The sequence below is a fragment of the Natator depressus genome, chromosome 12 (assembly GCF_965152275.1).
Source record: "Natator depressus isolate rNatDep1 chromosome 12, rNatDep2.hap1, whole genome shotgun sequence".
NCBI lineage: Eukaryota > Metazoa > Chordata > Testudines > Cheloniidae > Natator > Natator depressus.
In genome coordinates, this window is record NC_134245.1 from 43,028,206 (window position 1) to 43,047,398 (window position 19,193).

Below are 19,193 nucleotides of genomic sequence, written 5' to 3' on the forward strand. Positions count from 1 at the left end.
TTGTGGCACCTTAGAGACTAACCAGTTTATTTGAGCATGAGCTTTCGTGAGCTACAGCTCACTTCATCGGATGCATAGCATATCGTGGAAACTGCAGAAGACATTATATACACACAGAGACCATGAAACAAAACTTCCTCCCACCCCACTGTCCTGCTGCTAACAGCTTATCTAAAGTGATCATCAAGTAGGGCCATTTCCAGCACAAATCCAGGTTTTCTCACCCTTCCCCCCCCCACACACATACAAACTCACTCTCCTGCTGGTAATAGCCCATCCCTCTTTGAAACCTCTCTTTATAATGCGCATGATAATCAAGGTGGGTCATTTCCAGCACTAATCCAGGTTTTCTCACCCCCCCTCCCTCCCACACACACCCCCCTCCAAAAACCACACACACAAACTCACTCTCCTGCTGGCAATAGCTCATCTTACAATGTGCACAGCAATAATCCAAGTTTAACCAGAACGTCTTGGGGGGGGTTTGTAGGAAAAAAACAAGGGGAGATAGGCTACCTTGCATAATGACTTAGCCACTCCCAGTCTCTATTCAAGCCCAAATTAATAGTATCCAATTTGCAAATGAATTCCAATTCAGCAGTTTCTCGCTGGAGTCTGGATTTGAAGTTTTTTTGCTTTAAGATAGCGACCCTCATGTCTGTGATTGCGTGACCAGAGAGATTGAAGTGTTCTCCGACTGGTTTATGAATGTTATAATTCTTAACATCTGATTTGTGTCCATTTATTCTTTTACGTAGAGACTGTCCAGTTTGACCAATGTACATGGCAGAGGGGCATTGCTGGCACATGATGGCATATATCACATTGGTGGATGTGCAGGTGAACGAGCCTCTGATAGTGTGGCTGATGTTGTTAGGCCCTGTGATGGTGTTCCCTGAATAGATATGTGGGCACAGTTGGCAACGGGCTTTGTTGCAAGGATAGGTTCCTGGGTTAGTGGTTCTGTTGTGTGGTATGTGGTTGTTGGTGAGTATTCGCTTCAGGTTGGGGGGCTGTCTGTAGGCAAGGACTGGCCTTTCTCCCAATATTTGTGAGAGTGTTGGGTCATCCTTCAGGATAGGTTGTAGATCCTTAATAATGCGTTGGAGGGGTTTTAGTTGGGGGCTGAAGGTGACGGCTAGTGGCGTTCTGTTATTTTCTTTGTTAGGCCTGTCCTGTAGTAGGTGACTTCTGGGAACTCTTCTGGCTCTATCAATCTGTTTCTTCACTTCCGCAGGTGGGTATTGTAGTTGTAAGAATGCTTGATAGAGATCTTGTAGGTGTTTGTCTCTGTCTGAGGGGTTGGAGCAAATGCGGTTGTATCGCAGAGCTTGGCTGTAGACGATGGATCGTGTGGTGTGGTCAGGGTGAAAGCTGGAGGCATGTAGGTAGGAATAGCGGTCAGTAGGTTTCCGGTATAGGGTGGTGTTGATGTGACCATCGTTTATTAGCACTGTAGTGTCCAGGAAGTGGATCTCTTGTGTGGACTGGACCAGGCTGAGGTTGATGGTGGGATGGAAATTGTTGAAATCATGGTGGAATTCCTCAAGGGCTTCTTTTCCATGGGTCCAGAACTCAAGACCTGATCCTATCATCTCAGATCTGCTTAAGCTTGGTCAGGGGAATCTTGAGTAGCAAAACTGAGGTCTCCAGCTCCAGTGTGGATCACCCTGATATTGTACATGAACTGCCTATTTTGGACTATAACCTGATGAACTGATTCTGGAAAGAACTTTTTGCAGCTCACCATCTCTACTATGAAACTGACCTAAGAACTCTATTCATATCTGTATGTATAATCAAAAAGAAAAGGAGGACTTGTGGTACCTTAGAGACTAACCAATTTATTTGAGCATAAGCTTTCGTGAGCTACAGTTTCCACAGTATGCATCCGATGAAGTGAGCTGTAGCTCACGAAAGCTCATGCTCAAATAAATTGGTTAGTCTCTAAGGTGCCACAAGTCCTCCTTTTCTTAGTGTGGAGGTGATGGGGGAATGGAAAAGTGTTGTGAGGGGTTGTCGGGAAGGGGTGAGAGAGGCCTGGATGGTGGGGTGCAGGGATTTGGATTGGTGGATGGATGGCAAACATGGGGATGGATGAGGCAGCGGCAATGTGCGAGGATGCATTGGGGGTGGCAGGGTTGGGTGTGAGGCACTGGGAGGTACCTGGGTGGTGGGATTATGAAGGGGTGGAGGCTACAAATGGTGGGATGAGAGGTTGGGGACATAAAGGATACAAGGGGGGCTATGAAGGGGTGGGGGGAGGGTACATGGGCAGGGAATCCTCAGATGGGGGTATGTGGGTGGGGTGAGAAGGTGGGGGACATAAAAGGATACGGGGGACTATGAAGGGTGAGGCTACATGGGTGGGGGGCACATGAAGGGAGGAGGGTCGGGAGTCCATGGGGGGGTGTATGGGTGGGGGTACGAAGGGCGGGTGCAGGGCTGGGGAAGGTTGGGGGTGAAGTGGTGGGGGACAGAAGGCGATACATGGGGGACTGGGGGGGGGTACCCGGACGGGGGGGGTACATGAGGGGCGGGGTTCGTGGGGGCAGGCGGGTGGGGAGTGCCCAGGCGGGGCTGTGACGGGATGGGGGGTCCCTGGGCGGGGGGTGCTCGGGGGAGGCTGCCCGGGGGGGGTGCTGCTGACGCTCTTGGCCCCGCGCGCCCCCGGCCGCCCCCATGCACTAGCGGCGCGCTCCCGCGCCGCCGCCATCTTCGCTCTGTCTGTCTGTCCGGCGGCCCCTTTGTCTGTCCGCAGCCCCGCCCGGCCCAGCGCTGGAGCCGGTAAGAGCCCGGGCTGGCCCGGGGGGGCCGGTTCCGTCCGAGTCGGGTGAGGGCGGGCGCGGGGCCGGTTCTGTCTGTGTCGCTGGGGGGGGGGCGCGGGGCCGGTTCCTTCTGTGCCGGTGGGGGGGGGCGCAGGGAGGCGCTGGGCCGGTTCTGTCTGTGTCGCTGGGGGGGGGCGCAGGGGGGCGCGGGGCCGGTTCTGTCTGTGTCGCTGGGGGGGGCGCAGGGAGGCGCTGGGCCGGTTCTGTCTGTGTCGCTGGGGGGGGGCGCAGGGGGGCGCGGGGCCGGTTCTGTCTGTGTCGCTGGGGGGGGCGCAGGGAGGCGCTGGGCCGGTTCTGTCTGTCTGTGTTGCTGGGGGGGGGCGCAGGGGGGCGCGGGGCCGGTTCTGTCTGTGTCGCTGGGGGGGGCGCAGGGGGGCGCGGGGCCGGTTCTGTCTGTGTCGCTGGGGGGGGGCGCAGGGGGGCGCGGGGCCGGTTCTGTCTGTGTCGCTGGGGGGGGGCGCAGGGGGGCGCGGGGCCGGTTCTGTCTGTGTCGCTGGGGGGGGGCGCAGGGGGGCGCGGGGCCGGTTCTGTCTGTGTCGCTGGGGGGGGGCGCAGGGGGGCGCGGGGCCGGTTCTGTCTGTGTCGCTGGGGGGGGGCGCAGGGGGGCGCGGGGCCGGTTCTGTCTGTGTCGCTGGGGGGGGGCGCAGGGGGGCGCGGGGCCGGTTCTGTCTGTGTCGCTGGGGGGGGGCGCAGGGGGGCGCGGGGCCGGTTCTGTCTGTGTCGCTGGGGGGGGCGCAGGGGGGTGCTGGGCCAGTTCTGTCTGTGTCGCTGGGGGGGCGCAGGGGGGCGCGGGGCCGGTTCTGTCTGTGTCGCTGGGGGGGGGCGCAGGGGGGCGCGGGGCCGGTTCTGTCTGTGTCGCTGGGGGGGGGCGCAGGGCCGGTTCTGTCTATGTCGCTGGGGAGTGGGGGGGGCGCTGGGCCAGTTCTGTCTGTGTCGTTGGGGGGGGCGCGGGGGGGCGCGGGGCCGGTTCTGTCTGTGTTGCTGGGGGGGGCAGGGGGGGCGCGGGGCCGGTTCTGTCTATGTCGCTGGGGGGGGCGGCCGGTTCTGTCTGTGTCGCTGGGGAGTGGGGGGGGCGCTGGGCCAGTTCTGTCTGTGTCGCTGGGGGGGGGCGCAGGGGGGCGCGGGGCCGGTTCTGTCTGTGTCGCTGGGGGGGGGCCCTGGGCCGGTTCTGTCTGTGTCGCTGGGGGGAGCGCAGGGGGGCGCGGGGCCGGTTCTGTCTGTGTCGCTGGGGGTGATGGGCTGGTTCCCTGGGTGTTGCTGCGGCGGGGAGGGATTGCTGCTGCTTGTCCCGGTGAGCAGGGTCAGGTGTGCCAGGCCTTGCTGGGCTGGGTCGGTCATGGTGCTGGTGCCGGTGGGACGGCTTCCAGCCGGGCAGGATGAACTCTGTGTGCAGAGCGGGGTGACCCTTGCTCTCGGGTTCGTGTGGAAGGCCGGGGGCAGAGCCCAGCCGCCTGAGTGAGTTTGGCCGGGGACTTCGAGGGGTTCAGTGGGTTTCTGTGACCCTTCTTCTCCTCCTCCTCAGGTGAGCCCTCCGCCGAGGGAAGGACCCCTCTGCTCCTGGGCCAGGGAAACATGTCCCGTCGGAAACAGACCACTCCTAATAAAGTTCATTGTGAGTATTGTGCCCCACGCTCTGACAGCAGTCTTGCCTGGTCGCGTTTCCCTGGAGTCGGGGTGGGGGCCAGCGGCGGCAACATGTACAGATTGGGGGCAGGGGTGTGGAGTTGGCATGGTCAGAACAGGGCAATTGTGCTCTGTGAGTGGGGGATTCGGGCACTGGCCGCTCTCTGGCATGCCGTGGCAAGGCTAGGCATGGACAGGCAGCACGCTTGAGTAGATGTGTTTGTGTAGGGGGTGCCAGCCGCACTTAGTCTTCTCATTTCACAGATGAAAGTGCCCTAGGAAATGTGGTGTTTGGCCTTCGGGCTCGGTTGGCATTTTGGGCAGTGAAGGAAATTTTGGGCTTGGTGCCAGGACCTCCTGGGTGGACAAGTCACTCAGGCCAGGTTGGCACTACTGACCTATATCGGTATAACTATGTCTCTCAGAGGTGTGAAAAATCCACACACACCCCCCCCCGGGGCGAGGTAGTGATACCAACCTAACCTCCCCTGTAACACTAGGTTGTGGGAGAGCTTCTCCCTTTGACATAGCCACCATCTCTCAGGGAGGTGGATTCACGACACCAAGGGGAGGAGCTCTCCTATCAGTGTGGGGGAAGCTTCACTAAAGCGCTACAGTGGCGCCACTGCAGTATGTGAAGGCAAGGGCTTAGTCTCTCAGTGCCTCAGTTTCCCTCCCTGCAGTAGTGGTGATGAGGTGGGTTGGGTTGTTAGATACTGCCTAGATTACGCTCCCTGTTAGCTGAGAGATCACCCTGTGTTTCTCGAGCAATGTCAAGCACCCAGCATTTGATTACCGTTGCAGTCAGTGTGTGCGTCAGCACTGACTGTAGGCAGACCCGTAGTGAGCCATCACGGGAGCTAGGAGACAGACATACAAACTTTCAGTGACAAAGGGGGCACTGCACAGCTCCAGCCTGTTTCTGCATGACTGCATCAGAGTGGGGGGAGTGGCGATGCGCTGTCACCCACCCAGAATGATAGTTGGTGGCCTCGACGGAGCTCATCGACTCGTGTATCTCCTACGAGAACTGTGAAGGCAGGGGGATGAGAGGCTCGAGTCCTTGCTAAGAGTGGAGTGACTGGTGGGAGTGCAGGACTGAGAGCAGAATGCTGCAGCTAGAACACTCCTACCAAATGCCCCTCTTGGCTGATGCTACCACCTTGCGTGCATTTGTGTGTTTCTCTCTGCTGTCCTTTTGTATGGATGAGGCAATAGAAAGAACTCTACACATGCTGCTCTCTGCACAGCCAGCAGGTGTGTTTGGGGAGACTGTAACAGGGACCCTGAGACTGGGATTTGGAAAACACCAAGAGCCCAAGATAGGCATGGGAGCAGGAGAAGCCTTCCCTGGTGGCATTGCCGGGGGTGCTAGCGGTGACTTTTGGCAGCTGCCTTGTGATTTGTGCTCTCTGATACCTACTCCTCTGTGTTTGGTTTGAGACTGGGCAGAGTATATCTGTGACTTGCCGCCCAGTGCACTAACTCTTGGGCCTTGTTTTCACAAGAGAAATTTGGGGCACTAACCACTGTGTGGTCTCTCCTAGCATGCCTGTAACACACTTCGCGTCCACGCACCCAGTGCACAGGCCTTACAGCTATTACTTGGGTTAGATTTGCTTTGAGCACATGTCAAGGGAGATCAGTGGATGAGATCAGTGACATAACAGCTCTCACAGTACAAATAACCTTCCCCCTCCTGTCCCACAGTGCTTAGTTGGCCTGTCTGGTCTGTTTTGCTGCACTCCACTGCACAGGTGTGAAGTTATTCAGAAGCTAGTAATTTGTATAGCACCACACACGCTGGAGTTCAGTTGTGCACTATTTTCACACTGAACAAGATCTCCTATTTTTGCAATATCTGATTCTATCGCCAGCATGTCTCAGAGGAGACCATCATATGAACATGCTGCCAGCTGGTGTGAAGCTAACATACAGGCTCTGGTATCCATCTAGGGAGAGACGCTCTGGTACCAATTGAACTTCTTCACACACAACACGTTAATGTATGACCAGGTATCTGAGCAGCTGTTTGACGTAGGCATCACCAGGAGAAGCAAGTGGTGCCACAAGAAGAAAAAGGGACTGAAAGGCCTATGCAACATGACCCAGGACAATAACAGTCTCCAGCTCAGGATGGAAAACTCACCCCTTTTATAATGAGCGGCACTGAACTGTTGGGACTCACCCATCCACCCAGCCTGCGGAGAGCCCAGAGCACTTGTGACGGACAAGGAGCATCAGCTCCAAGAACTGAGTGAACTAGCAGTATGAGGAGTCAGAATGGGAGACGACAGGCGTATTACTGGGATCTCTTCCTGGGGACGGAGATGGTTTGGGAGGAGGAGGAATTGAGCCACAGGTATGCAGCATTTTATTGTACTATCTACCACCGGGGTCTGATTTTTGCAGGTTGGGGGCTGGAGAAGAGTTTTCTATAATGTTCTGAACACCGCGATTAATAATTGTAAATGGGCAGATACAAGCTCACAAGAGGGCAGAAGTGTTCACCTCTTCCCCACTCCACTAGTCCATATTCTCCCCTCACTCAGCCACACTGGGACATTTGGCAGCTGCAAGTCCCTCCTTTGCCTGCCCAGTTCAGTCCGCCGTTATTCCTCAAGTGTGGCACCCTCTCATTGGAAGACCAGGATTAGCTATATTGTCTGCTCTTCCCAGTTAGCACACAAATACTCGGTTGCATGGCTGCACTCAAATGGGTAGAATAGCAGGGGGAAAACTTCAGAAGAGCACAGAAACCACAATAAAAGTGAGAATGTTGTTTCAAGTAGTCACATATCAAGTACTATGGTCATTGCATTTACATTTCATTGTATTGCTGCCCCTCCTTTAGGACTACAGCAACTGATTAATACATGATTCTAATATCATCCTGTTCTGCCATTTAATGCATGAAAAACAATCCTACCTTGCAAAGTGATGCAAAAATAATACCGGCCATGATATTAGGGTTCTGTAGGTACAGTGCCTGTTCCCTGCTGATTTGAGATATGCAGTGCAATTCTTTAAATCCAGTGGGAATACCGTGGTAGTTCAGTTTAGCCTTTATTTTCTCCCAATCTTCAGGATTTATATCTGAAAACCTTTCCCAGACGTCATCCAACCTTGCAATCAAGCGTTGTGGTAGACATAGGTGCCCCCTGAAGCTCAGCCTCCCTCCATTCAGACAAGTCACCCTTCTCATCCATGCCAGCAATTCTGCTACAGAGCTCGGTCTTTTCCTCCTGCTCATATGCTACTTTTCTTTTTGTGCCCAGGACCCTTTGCAAAATGATGCTTTTGAGGTTCTGCAATAAGTAATCTTTGCTAGCTGAATTCCAAAGACCACCTCCTGGCCCCATTCCCTTGATCTCATTAGTTAATCCTCCCTCCCCACCCACCCATATTCTTATTAGTGGTGTGTGAATTCTGCTGTATCTTTAACATCTCTGGGTGGAGGAAGAAAGCTTACTTTCCGTTTCAAACTGAACATAAATTGTTACTTGTACCAAATCCCTTGATACTAGGAGAGCTAGATGAGCTATTGCTGTGGTTATTAACTTCCCTTTCTTTTTTTTCATTTCAGTGCCCTCACAGCCATGGACATGTCAAACAGGGATGGGCAGGTGCATTAGCTCCCCAGTGAGCAAGTTTCAGATCCTGGAAAAGGAAGTGTGGAGAAGACCTGTGTGAACAGAGACTCTGGTCCCTCCTTGAACTTGTACAAGTATTTAAAGAGGCTCATCTCAGAACTCGTGTAGGCTGAGCAGGACAGGGGACTCATGTAAGGCTTTTTTCCAGAGAGCGAGAGATGTGAATGGAGGAGGCAGAGTCCCAGAGGGGCAGGGCTCAGGAAAAACTGCCTGCCATGTTGACACCATCTGGTTTTAGCAGCTGTGCCTTCCCCTCCTGCCCAGCCCCATACCACCACAGCCATTCTCAGGCACCCCATTCCTTTACAAGACTGTGGAAAGGAGAACTGGAGCCCAAAAGAGAGGCACTATCAGGAATCTCAGCATGCTCTCTCTAGCCGGTTGTGGTGTAACTCTGGTGACTTGTTTTGGTATTGCAGCAGACCTGCAGCCTTGTTTGTATTTAATAAAGTTGTGGAAAAGCATCTGTGATTTCAATACCAAGCATACTGTCCTTTATCCTCACAAGCCACTCCTTGTGCTCCTTTGCCACAGGGAGTGCAACACCACCAATGCAGGAGCTATATGAACGCGCACAAACAATGAGAGGAAAATCCCACTACCACCACATCACAAGTCCTTTGACTGGTGCGTCTGGCCTGTCAGTACCCCAACAGTGCACTTCTCCATCAGTCCCCTGAGAGGCTAGGTCAGTGTAATAGGGTAGGCACTTAATGAGGGGTCTAAAAAAGTAGCGTAACATTGAATTCCCTATGCCTAGTTCCACACAGGCACTTAGGATGCATGTGCTCCTGGACTGTGTGATGTGGGCAGAATGCTGAGCGCATGCAGCACTGCCATGACTTCCTCAGCATGGCAGCCAGTGTGTCCAGCTGGGAGTGGCACTTCCTCCCCTGCTCCTGGAAGTAACCACTCTAGTTTCACATGTGATCTGCAAAAAGCCAGCAGGCAAGTATTAGCACGACAACACTCGTGGAGACTGAGGCTGATATTATTCATAGGAAGAGTTTCCCTCTGCACACTCCTGCAAAGTCCTGTGCTTTGGAGAATCCTGGTGTCACACATTGGGCCAGTCACATTACATACATGTTCAGGAACCCAAGGTAAGGCCCGCATCCCCATGGACTAGACTGGGAGGGACATATCTCATCAATAGTGCCAGATTATAGGAATAGGAACCCTAATTACCTGACTCCTTTAGTGATCTCTGGCACATTCTCTACTTTGCTCTCATACCCTTACTGCATACCACAGACATACGAGTCTAGAATGGTTCCGTGCTCACTAGTAATAATCCAGGAGAGCAATTTACCACAGGAGAATGAGGATCTTATGCTCATAATCTGTTGGAACCAGCTCCCCACATGGTACTGAAATTCTCTGTTCTTTGCTGCTTGCCTCAGGTCTCTCGTACCTTGGTTCTGCCAGTCTGAGGCTGAGATCGGGACCCAAAAGGACAGAAGCAGCACTGCACCCAATGGAAATCATTCTCCAGCACTATTTGGAATCATCCACTGGGTGAGGGTGTGTGTGACTGGGAACTGCTGATTTCAGACGCAGGCCCCACCACAATATCCTTTGCTACCTTGCCTCACACACCTAGGAATTGCTTTCCAAAAGCTCCAGGAGAAATCTTCCTTGTTGAGCATGCAGCCTCGGCTCCATTTCTGACAAAAGAATTAGGAAATTATGCTGGCAACCAGAGGCTTTTGGGAATTTACCAGGGGATTATGGGAATTTGACCTTTCCCATAATTCCCCTGAAATTTCTGAAGGCTTTTTGAACTCTCACAAGTCACGGCTTCAAGCATGCCAGGAACTGTGGGATAGGTAGTGAGAAGGCAGGGCAAGTGTGGACGTGGGACAAAACTAAGTGAAACAGCATGCCTAATATGGATGTGCTGTGTCATCGATACTTATGCTGGTGGCTATCCCAGTGAAGTTTAGCTATGGAGGTTCCAGCCATAGCTTCAGATTCAAAGCGAGTTTTGCACTTAAATCAGGGATTAAATTTCTTTGTTATGTACAGTGCATCTTCTCCAAAATCTGAAATCTGCACACGATTGGCAGAGAGGTGAAGAATGGTCTGGTGCAATGAGTAGTTTTTGTGTGGGATTGATGTACTCCGTCCAAAGAGGCTGATGAATCAAAGAACTGCCCTATGTCAGCATTGCTGCCATCTCCTATCCTCAGTAGGACTAAGGCCATGACATGCCCTCAATTAAGATACTGGCCATTTGGAGAAGTGTATCCCCCATTGCTCTCACTGGGGCTGCCCTCAGCATGAATGCCTTCCACTGCCTAGCATTTTTGCCTCCTGATAGTATGGGGAGTCGCCATTTTCCTGGAGGGCAGCTTGGTTTCACTTCCATTGGGAACAAATGATGGCAGTGACCATATTTGCTAAGGGCAGCCAGTGCTCTGAGTCCTATTGAGAACAGGCCATTTTGAAAGAGGGAACTGTGTGTGAGTTTTTCAGCAGGAGAATTTTTCAGGTACAAATAATAACAGCAAAGAATGACAGTACTAATTACTTGTTTTCAAAAGCTACGAGTTGCATCAAATCTACTCAGCTGAGAGGCTAGGAGAGAGAACTAATGAGGACAGGAAAACACAGGAGATGGGGTGAGGGGGCATGTGCAGGGGAATGTGGCGGACAGCAGGGAAGGTGAATTTGGCATGTGTGGATAGGATAATGTAGCAAACAAGATTGGGAGGAACACTAGGGTATGCACTCCAGCTGCTTTGTGCTGCTCTGACAATGTAAAGAAGCTGTAAACGCAGCTTGACCGGCCACTATGCCCCAGCTGCTTCGCACTGCTCCATAGTGGTGTGAAGCAGCCAGAGCACACCCATAAATCTGGCCTGATAGGTTAATTAGAAAAAAAACAACTTCAAATCATTAGAAATATTCCATGGTAGCATTTTTGTTGTTTGGGACTTTTTAATAATTTAACAAAGAAATTCACTGACAAAAGCTGGATTAAAATGAAGCTAAGGTCTCATGTTATGGTGCATGTCAGTAATTTAGGGTAAAATACATATACAGGGATGTTGTAATTACCCCAAAATCAGGCATTAAAAACCCAGGAAATTCAGACTTTGGGTTAAATTTAAGAGACAGCTAAACATTGTTAAGCTCTGGAAATGCACAGGCATGGCACCCAAATAACCTTAACTCTGCCCCCTAGTGACACTATGAAGGGGGATAAACAAGAGAAAATGTCATGTGTCTTTAACAATCAATCAGTTTAATCCACTGGTTCTCAGCCAGGGATATGTGTACCCCTGGGAGTATGCAGAGGTTTAACTCATCTAGATATTTGCCTAGTTTTACAACAGGCGACATAAAAAGCACAAGCGAAAACAGTACAAACTAAATTTTCATACAGACAGTGACTTGTTTATACTGCTCTGCATACTATACACTGAAATGTAAGTACAATATTTATATTCCATTCCATTTATTTTATCATTATATGGTAAAAATGAGAAAGTCAGCAGTTTTTCAGTGGCAGTGTGCTGTGACACTTTTGTATTTTTATGTCTGATTTTGTAAACACGTAGTTTTTAAGTGCGTGAAACTTGGGGGGTATGCAAGACCAAATCAGACTCCTGAAAGGGGTAGAGTAGTCAGGAAAGGTTGAGAGCTACTGATTTAATCTTATGTGTGATCTCAAGCACTAAAAGGCACTTATCAGAATGGTCTGATTATTGCATAGGGTCACTGCAGGGCAAAGTTAAAGTTGTGTCTGGACTCTGCTTGTGCATTTCCAGACCTTACCATGGTTGGTGTTCTTTTATATGTAACCCTAACTCTAAACGTCTGAGTTTATAGTGCCTGGTTTGGGGCTAATTACAACATTATTGTAACATCTTTTACTCTAAGTTACTGATATGCAATCTCAACCTTAACTCCATTTTTGCATGTTTTTTGTCAGATAATCAGGGTGGATAAAAATCAATCCTTCGTTTAGAAAAATTATTATTTTTGTTAGATTTTGCATTTAAATAGAGCTTTTCTTTTAAAAAATAACCCTATTTTAATTAAGATAACCTATACTGAGGCCTAAACTTACAATAATCTACTCAAATAATTTAAATTAAATAAAAAACATTCAAGCAGTATCAGTTTGCTGCCGAAGTGTTAAGAAAAGTTATCACTGAACTGGTAGGAGTGGCTGGCTAAGCATGGGGAACCAGAGTCTAATGCTAAACCAGCTTTTGACAGCAGCAGCCTCATCTACAGGTGCAGAGAATATTTTCTTCATTTCAGTTTATTCAGCTAGTTCAGTTCAGTGACTGGTTACTTCAAAGTTGAGCACCGCCTAGGAGTTGAACTGGCAGGAAAGTTTGTTTTCCTCATCTAGTCGATGAATAAAAATGAGGTGTGAGTGGGTGAGAGCTACTGGTTCTGAAATCTTGAAGGCCAGATGCCCAGATCCTCAAGGTATTTAGGTGCCTAGCTACCATTAGTGTCGTGGCAGGGAGGTGCCATGGGTGGGATTCACAATGGGACAGAGAGGTTGCAACACTCAGTGTCACGCTGCACAGTACCAATGCTGAGATCCGTAGAGCTGAGTTAGGAGCTGGGGCCTCTATACAATCCATGGGCCGAGAGAGGCCTAAGAACGGGAACCACGGAAGCCAGCACACCAGGCAGGGGGCCGCCTAAGGGAGCCAAAGGGAGATGTGCCAAGGGTGTGTGCTAAGCCCCCCATCCCTCTTTGGAGAAAGGTGCCTAAGCCCAGGCTGCAGCTAGCGAGCCATGAACAGACCCCTGCAGCCAGGCAGTGTAGGTGCTGAAGGGGTTTCTTGCGGGAATGAGGTAGGCACCTCATGGTGTCACACAAAATGTAGGCAGGTAGAGGAGAAATACTGAAGGAGTGATCGGCGCAGGGGGAGTGGCCCAGGGTCTGCTAGCTCTCAGGCAGATGGCTTAACTACTGGGCTCCAGTGTCATTCCCATGGTCTTGCTGGAGTATTTATCTGCAGTGGTGACCAAGTCAGCCCCACATCAGAATAGCCCATAGCTCAGCGGTGAGAGTGCTCTCTGGAGAGGTGGCAGAGCCCTGTGCAAATCCTTTCTCTTCCCTTGGTTCATGGAATGCCCTGGGACTTGGATGTGAGACAGGCACCCAGAAGTCTAGTAGGAGACAGCAGTGCACACGCCCCGAGGCAGAAACTTTGGTGCCAAGTGAGTTTAGGCACCTACAGAGTTTGATGGGAGTTTTGTGGATAGCAGTGGAGCCAAACCTGGCACTTGGGCAGCTCCCTCTGAGGCTTAGGCATGTAAGTGCTTTCGTGGCTCTGGGCCCCAGTCAGGTCACTGCGCTAACTGCCACTAATACAGCCTTTCATAGACCCAGTGGAGATGCAAAGCAGAGTTTGATAAATTTGTTTTTCCCAGTGTATCCAACACGTTTCAAGGAGTTCTGTTTAGCTGATGAGAAACAATGGTCTTAGAGTCCGACGCTGAGGGGACCCTGGTGCTCAAGTAGTCTTGCCACCCCCATAACACAAGCCACAGCGCTTCCCCAGAATAATCCCCCCGGACGTACGGCGGCACGCTGCTGAGTCTGTGCATTTTTAATTGAATTCCAATTTCCAAATGCAGCTTGACACAGCTCACCAGGAAAACAGATCATCCAAGAAATGTAGCACTTACCATTTGCCAACAAAATATAAAACATGTAACCATTAAGAATCTGACTAAGCTGTATAATTGCTTAAATATGTGTAACTATAGCACATCCTGCTGCTTAGCAGAAACCTGCGGAATCTAGTGGAAGAGCTACATTTAGCTGCAAATCAACATGTTTTAATGGTTACCAACCAATGAGAATCAACCTTTTTTTTAAAAAAAAACCTAATTATAAATACAAAACAAGATTAAAAACCAGTTTTTTACATCAGTCACTCCTGCTGGCAGTGTGGCCATATGGTGAAAGCAGACCCTGTCGGTCCCATCTGGCTGTGGCGTGAGCATATCTTGGGATAGAAGAGGGTTTCTGCTGGCTCCGTGAGCCAGGCAGGGGATGTAGGGAGAGGATGAGCAGGGCGCAGTGTGGGTGGGGAGGGGTGGCTGGGGTCAGGAGTTTGTCACTACCAGCTTCTAACAATTAGCCCCATGCTAAGCAGGCACAAGGGTGTTGGTGCCATGGGCAGGACAACGCAGACCTTTCAGAAGATTCTTGCTTGAGGCTGATAAGAGGTGGGGACTCTTGTATCTGAGCAGCTCGGTGCCTGAATGTAGCTCCTGGGAGAACATGCTGAAGAGTGAGTGCTATGGAAACGCAGCCCTCTGACTGTTCTGTCTTTGTGGCTGCCAGGGGAGCAAGTCTTCGCAGGGCTGGAGGAGCAAGCCCGCCAGGCCATGATGAAAAGTGACTTCCATGGAGCCTTTGGAGACCAGCGGCCGACAATTCACCAGTTGCAGGATCAAGACTCCAGCAGCAGTGAGTTCGGCACCTTCGGGTAATGGATGGAGGAGACTGACTGTGTGATGGTTAGAGGGTGCAGGGTGTGTGTGTACACTTTGATGAGTCCTGTAGCTATTGACTGTTTTAGGGGTTGGCCTTAAGGTGCTGCGTAGGGCCTTGAGTGATTGGTTTGTGTGTTCCAGGTGACAGCGATGGTGAGGAAGAGGAGACCACGCAGGATGAAATCTCTTCTCACACTTCTGAGGAGGATGGCACAATGGTGAAAGTGAAAAAGGAATTAGAAAATGCAGAGCAGCCTGTAGCTGGAAACCAACGGACTGGAGAAAGTGAGGCAAGCACTTCACTCCCTTGTAGTATGTTTTGGCGCCTCCCCAGCATGGAGGCACTTGGGAACCTAGTCAGGTCTGGCTCCGTTTTCTTTATGGGGAGTGGTGCTATGTATCTTGCCTTCTCCAAACACAGGCCAAGCCATGTAGGATACTGGTTCTGGGGAGCTCTCGGACTGCCAGGAGCAGCTGCTCTGGGGTAGGGGACAGAAGGGGCGGCAGGGGGAAGCTAAGCTACATCTGCTCAACTGAGCCACTCTCAGACATGGCACTGGACAGGGTCCTCAGCTGCTCCCATCCCCACTCTCCTCTCTCTCTGATCCATTTCCATCCACCCTTCTCTGAGCTGTTGATTGCTGCCCAGCCCCATGCAGTGTAGTTATAGCCGTGTGGGTCCCAGAATATTAAAGAGAGAGGGTGGGTGAGGATATTACCTCGCTCACCTTCTCAGCCAGTCCCAAGTGTCTTCCATGTCCAACTTTTCTGCCTTGTACCAGCTGGGTCCTTGGCAGTGCGGGAACTATTCCAATGCCTCCTCCATGCAAACAGGAGGAAAAAGCCGACACTATGCAGTGTCCACAAGAAACCTGTGGATTCCATGGCGCTTCTGACTCTTCTGCCTTGTGGGCTATGGAAGCTCTGCATGGGGTCAGCTTTTTCCTCCTGTTTGTACAGAGGAGCTGGGACTAGTCCCCCACTGCCAAGGACCCGGGTCAGAATGCCGTGAGGTCGGGCCTGTTGTCTGAGCTGTGCAGGCGGTGAGGTGAGGCAGAAGGGTTTACGTAGGGTCCTGCTGCAGTCCACAAAAGAGTGGGGTGGGCTGCGAGAAGGAAATCTCTTTTCCTGACTCTTACTGAATTGGCGTCTCCTTGTTCTTAGGTGATTGAGGATTTGAATACAGCACCCATGCTGGGACTGTCGCAGTGCCCACTCTGCCAGCTGGAATGTGGAAGCAGAGAGCAGCTCATTGCTCACGTGTACCAGGTAGGAGATGTCTTTCCCAGGAGACATCTTCCATATGAACTCAGATAACCAGGGCTCAGCCCTCTCTCGGGGTGAAAGGAACTGAAGTGATAGAAGGACCTGGAGGAGCCCTTTGCTGGCCCCAAGTTCAGACTTGACACTGGAGGAGGGGCTGCAGGGTTATCCTGATTCTGATTTTGTCAGAAGCAAAGACGCATTTCCAGCTGGAAAGTAATTGAAGGTGACTGTAGACACCGCAAACCAGAATAGTGGGTGAAGAATTAGCCGAGCGCTCTGGAACGTGAGTCTCTCTGCCATGCCCCGTCTCACAACTCCAGGGGCTGACCTCAGCTCATTTCAGCCCCGGTTGGGAATCTCCAGCTGTTTTCAAACTAGGCACAGAAACTGCTTTGCAGTGTGCACTGGGGCCAGTCCTGTCATGGGTCCCACCTATCTAAACAGTTGCTCTTTCACAGCGAGAGCTGCAGCTCTGCATCAGGCCAGCCCTTGCTGGGGCCTCCCAGAGCCGCGGTCTCAGCCCTCACCCTCTGCCAAGTTAGCGTTTGTACAACTAGTAATGAAACACTCTTCCGCCCCAAACCAGCAGCCATCAAGGGCAGCCCCTTTGGTGTGACTGGAAAGAGTCACCCCTTCTGCTGGCCTTTCCTTTTAACCCCCTCTCAGTTCCCAGCTGCCCTTTACAGTGAGGCTGGTTTTGCGTGCCCACGTTTGCAGGCACCTTCCCTAAGTTAGCTCGATCACGCTTTACCCAGAGGAAGTGCTCCCTCAGCTGCAGCAGTGAACGCTGCAAGTGGACTTGGTCCAGGCCCTTCTGCTCTAAGGGCCTGAGCCCTAACTGCCTCCCCATGCACCGACATGCAGCTGTAAACATGCTTCGTCTCCCATAACCAACATGCCTAGCACTGCAGTTCATTCTCAAGGTGCTTGGGCTTTGCCCGGGAACCTACAGACAAAGGTTCTGGTGATAGCAACAGGGGTGAGCCAAGTAACAAACAATGGGGAGGAGCTGAAAGATTTCTCCATACCCACTGAGCATTTAATAGGCAGAGCAGGCTTTCTGGGCAGTTTGGTCACTGAAAACCTAAGGCTTGTTTTGCAGCACACTGCAGCTGTGGTCAGTGCCAAGAGCTACATGTGTCCAGTGTGTGGCAGAGCCCTCAGCTCCCCTGGGTCCCTGGGACGACACCTCCTGATCCACTCAGAGGACCAACTATCAAACTGTGCAGTGTGTGGGGCGCGCTTCACCAGCCACGCCACATTCAACGGGTGAGACTTTCCTCCCGCTTTCGGTTGGGGTTGCATGCAGACACCTCAGGCCCCGAGAGTCACAATTAGCAGGGCTGCTTCAGGTGAAGCCACCGGACTGATCACCTCAGCCTTTGGAGACTGGAGTAAAACATGAACTACTGCCACCCTGCCCTTGTGGGAGAGCTGGAACTATTCCCCAAGGGAGCTACTTCCAGCTGTCCTTCACCACAGGCAGACCCAGAGAACTCCCTGACCATGCTGTCTAGGACTGGCTCCCTAAGTCCTAGACCAAGCCATGCAGAGCCCACTGGGATTTCCAGTTACAGGAAAGCAGTGTTGTTTCCTTTACTCTAGAAATTGTAGTGTGGGGTGGAGCACTAAAGCCAAGCTCAGTCCCATGCTGCCCCCTGCCCTTTGTCCTTCCTGGAGGAAGCTTCGTGGGCACTGAGTCTCCGGGCAGGGCAGGTGGCTGTGAGGCTCTGGATTCAGGTAGCCCTGGCTCTGGTGGATGAGCTGTTCAGTAGAATTACAACTGAAGCATGAAATCCAAAGGTGCCAGGGCTGGAGCATCTGAGCGGCTAACTGGGTAATTCCTGAATTCAATCTCCCCAGCCTTAATTCTTTGCTGACATTGCCCCCACACCCTTTACGTGGGTGTTCCTGGCAAATATGTCTAGGTATGTTAACATCACCAAAGCCCTTGATGCACACCACCATTGTGGGCTGTTAGTGGCTGGGCCATTGCCTCTCCCCTATGCGGGGGGCTCCTTGCAGGGCACACAGTGTCAGCAGGAGATCCTTGAGTCTGTTCTTTCTGCTTTCCAGTGAGAAACTGCCGGAGGTGCTTAGTGCAGATTCCTTGCCCACCCCGCACAGCGAGGGCCCTTCTGGTACTGAGGAGAAGGACATTGCCTTTAATGCCCCTGTGTATCCTGCGGGCATCCTCCTAGTGTGCAACAACTGTGCTGCCTATCGCAAGCTGCTGGAGGCACAGGCTCCTGGCGTGCGCAAGTGGGCGCTTCGCCGGCAGAACGAGCCACTAGAAGTGCGGCTTCAGCGCCTGGAGCGGGAGCGCACGGCTAAGAAGAGCCGGCGGGACAATGAGACACCAGAGGAGCGGGAGGTGAGGCGCATGCGGGATCGAGAGGCTAAGCGCCTGCAGCGCATGCAAGAGACAGATGAACAGCGGGCGAGGCGGCTGCAGAGGGACCGGGAGGCCATGAGGCTGAAACGCGCTAATGAGACCCCGGAGAAGCGGCAGGCTCGGCTCATCCGGGAGCGCGAGGCCAAGAGGCTCAAGCGGCGCCTGGAGAAAATGGACATGATGCTTCGGGCCCAGTTTGGCCAGGACCCCTCTGCCATGGCTGCTTTGGCAGCCGAGATGAACTTCTTCCAGCTGCCAGTGAGCAATGTGGAGCTGGAAAGCCAACTCCTGGGCAAGATGGCCTTTGAGGAGCAGAGCAACAGCACGCTGCACTAAGCTGTAGCCCAACCACCACTGCGGCTCCACGCAGCCCACTGGGCGCCAGCAGCCTTGCCGCTGCCGCTCCCCAGAGGGAGGCTCACATGGCACCTGACTGACCCTTCCTGCCCCCACCCCCTCACAAAAGGCAGATCTGGGCTGCTTCTGCACGTGGGAATGGAGCTGGGAGGCTTCTGCTCAGGCAGCACTGGTGAGAGCGGGCTGTCGGGATACAGTCTGCTCCAGTGGCCAAGCCACAGCCGATAAACAGAGGGAAAATAAATTAATTTTATGTGTAATGAGTCACCTTCCATGCCTGTTGCTTCCTCCTGTGCTTGGACCCTTGTGGCGTAGCTGGCTGCTGCAGTTCCTTTCTGCAGGTGGAAAGCCTTTCCCAAAGGGCGGGCAGCCTGGGCCTCCGTTCCCATCCCAAAATCCGTCCGGCTAGAGGGGGCGTCTCTAGCAGCATGAGTACTGGGATAGAGGACTTTGTTCAGCCACAGCACAGAGCAAGTCATTCACCCTTGGGTCTGTAAAAAGGACGGGATACCACCAACCTTCTGGGCTGGGGGCTGTAGCCGCACTAACCCCAGTAGTGTTGTGACTGCCCTTTGGTTCCAGTAGCAC

General features: G+C 52.3%; 1 protein-coding gene across 11 annotated transcripts; it reads left to right on the forward strand.

The window, feature by feature from the left end:
* The first annotated feature begins 772 nt into the window (after window positions 1–772).
* ZNF821 (zinc finger protein 821) lies at window positions 773–18,863 on the forward strand. Of its 11 annotated transcripts, none has more exons than XM_074969019.1 (10): window positions 2,754–2,787; window positions 4,351–4,440; window positions 6,408–6,813; window positions 8,038–8,235; window positions 9,508–9,622; window positions 14,436–14,580; window positions 14,729–14,877; window positions 15,752–15,856; window positions 16,956–17,122; window positions 17,930–18,863. In XM_074969019.1, the coding sequence occupies exons 6-10, from the start codon at window positions 14,499–14,501 to the stop codon at window positions 18,582–18,584; spliced, it is 1,158 nt and encodes a 385-aa protein (XP_074825120.1). In that variant the 5' UTR covers window positions 2,754–2,787; window positions 4,351–4,440; window positions 6,408–6,813; window positions 8,038–8,235; window positions 9,508–9,622; window positions 14,436–14,498; the 3' UTR covers window positions 18,585–18,863. The 11 variants fall into 11 exon arrangements, with proteins under 11 accessions (XP_074825115.1, XP_074825112.1, XP_074825114.1 ...); XM_074969015.1 differs by having other exon boundaries at window positions 2,759–2,787; window positions 14,436–14,561; XM_074969016.1 differs by having other exon boundaries at window positions 2,771–2,787; window positions 6,468–6,813; window positions 14,436–14,561.
* Window positions 18,864–19,193: the final 330 nt, after the last annotated feature.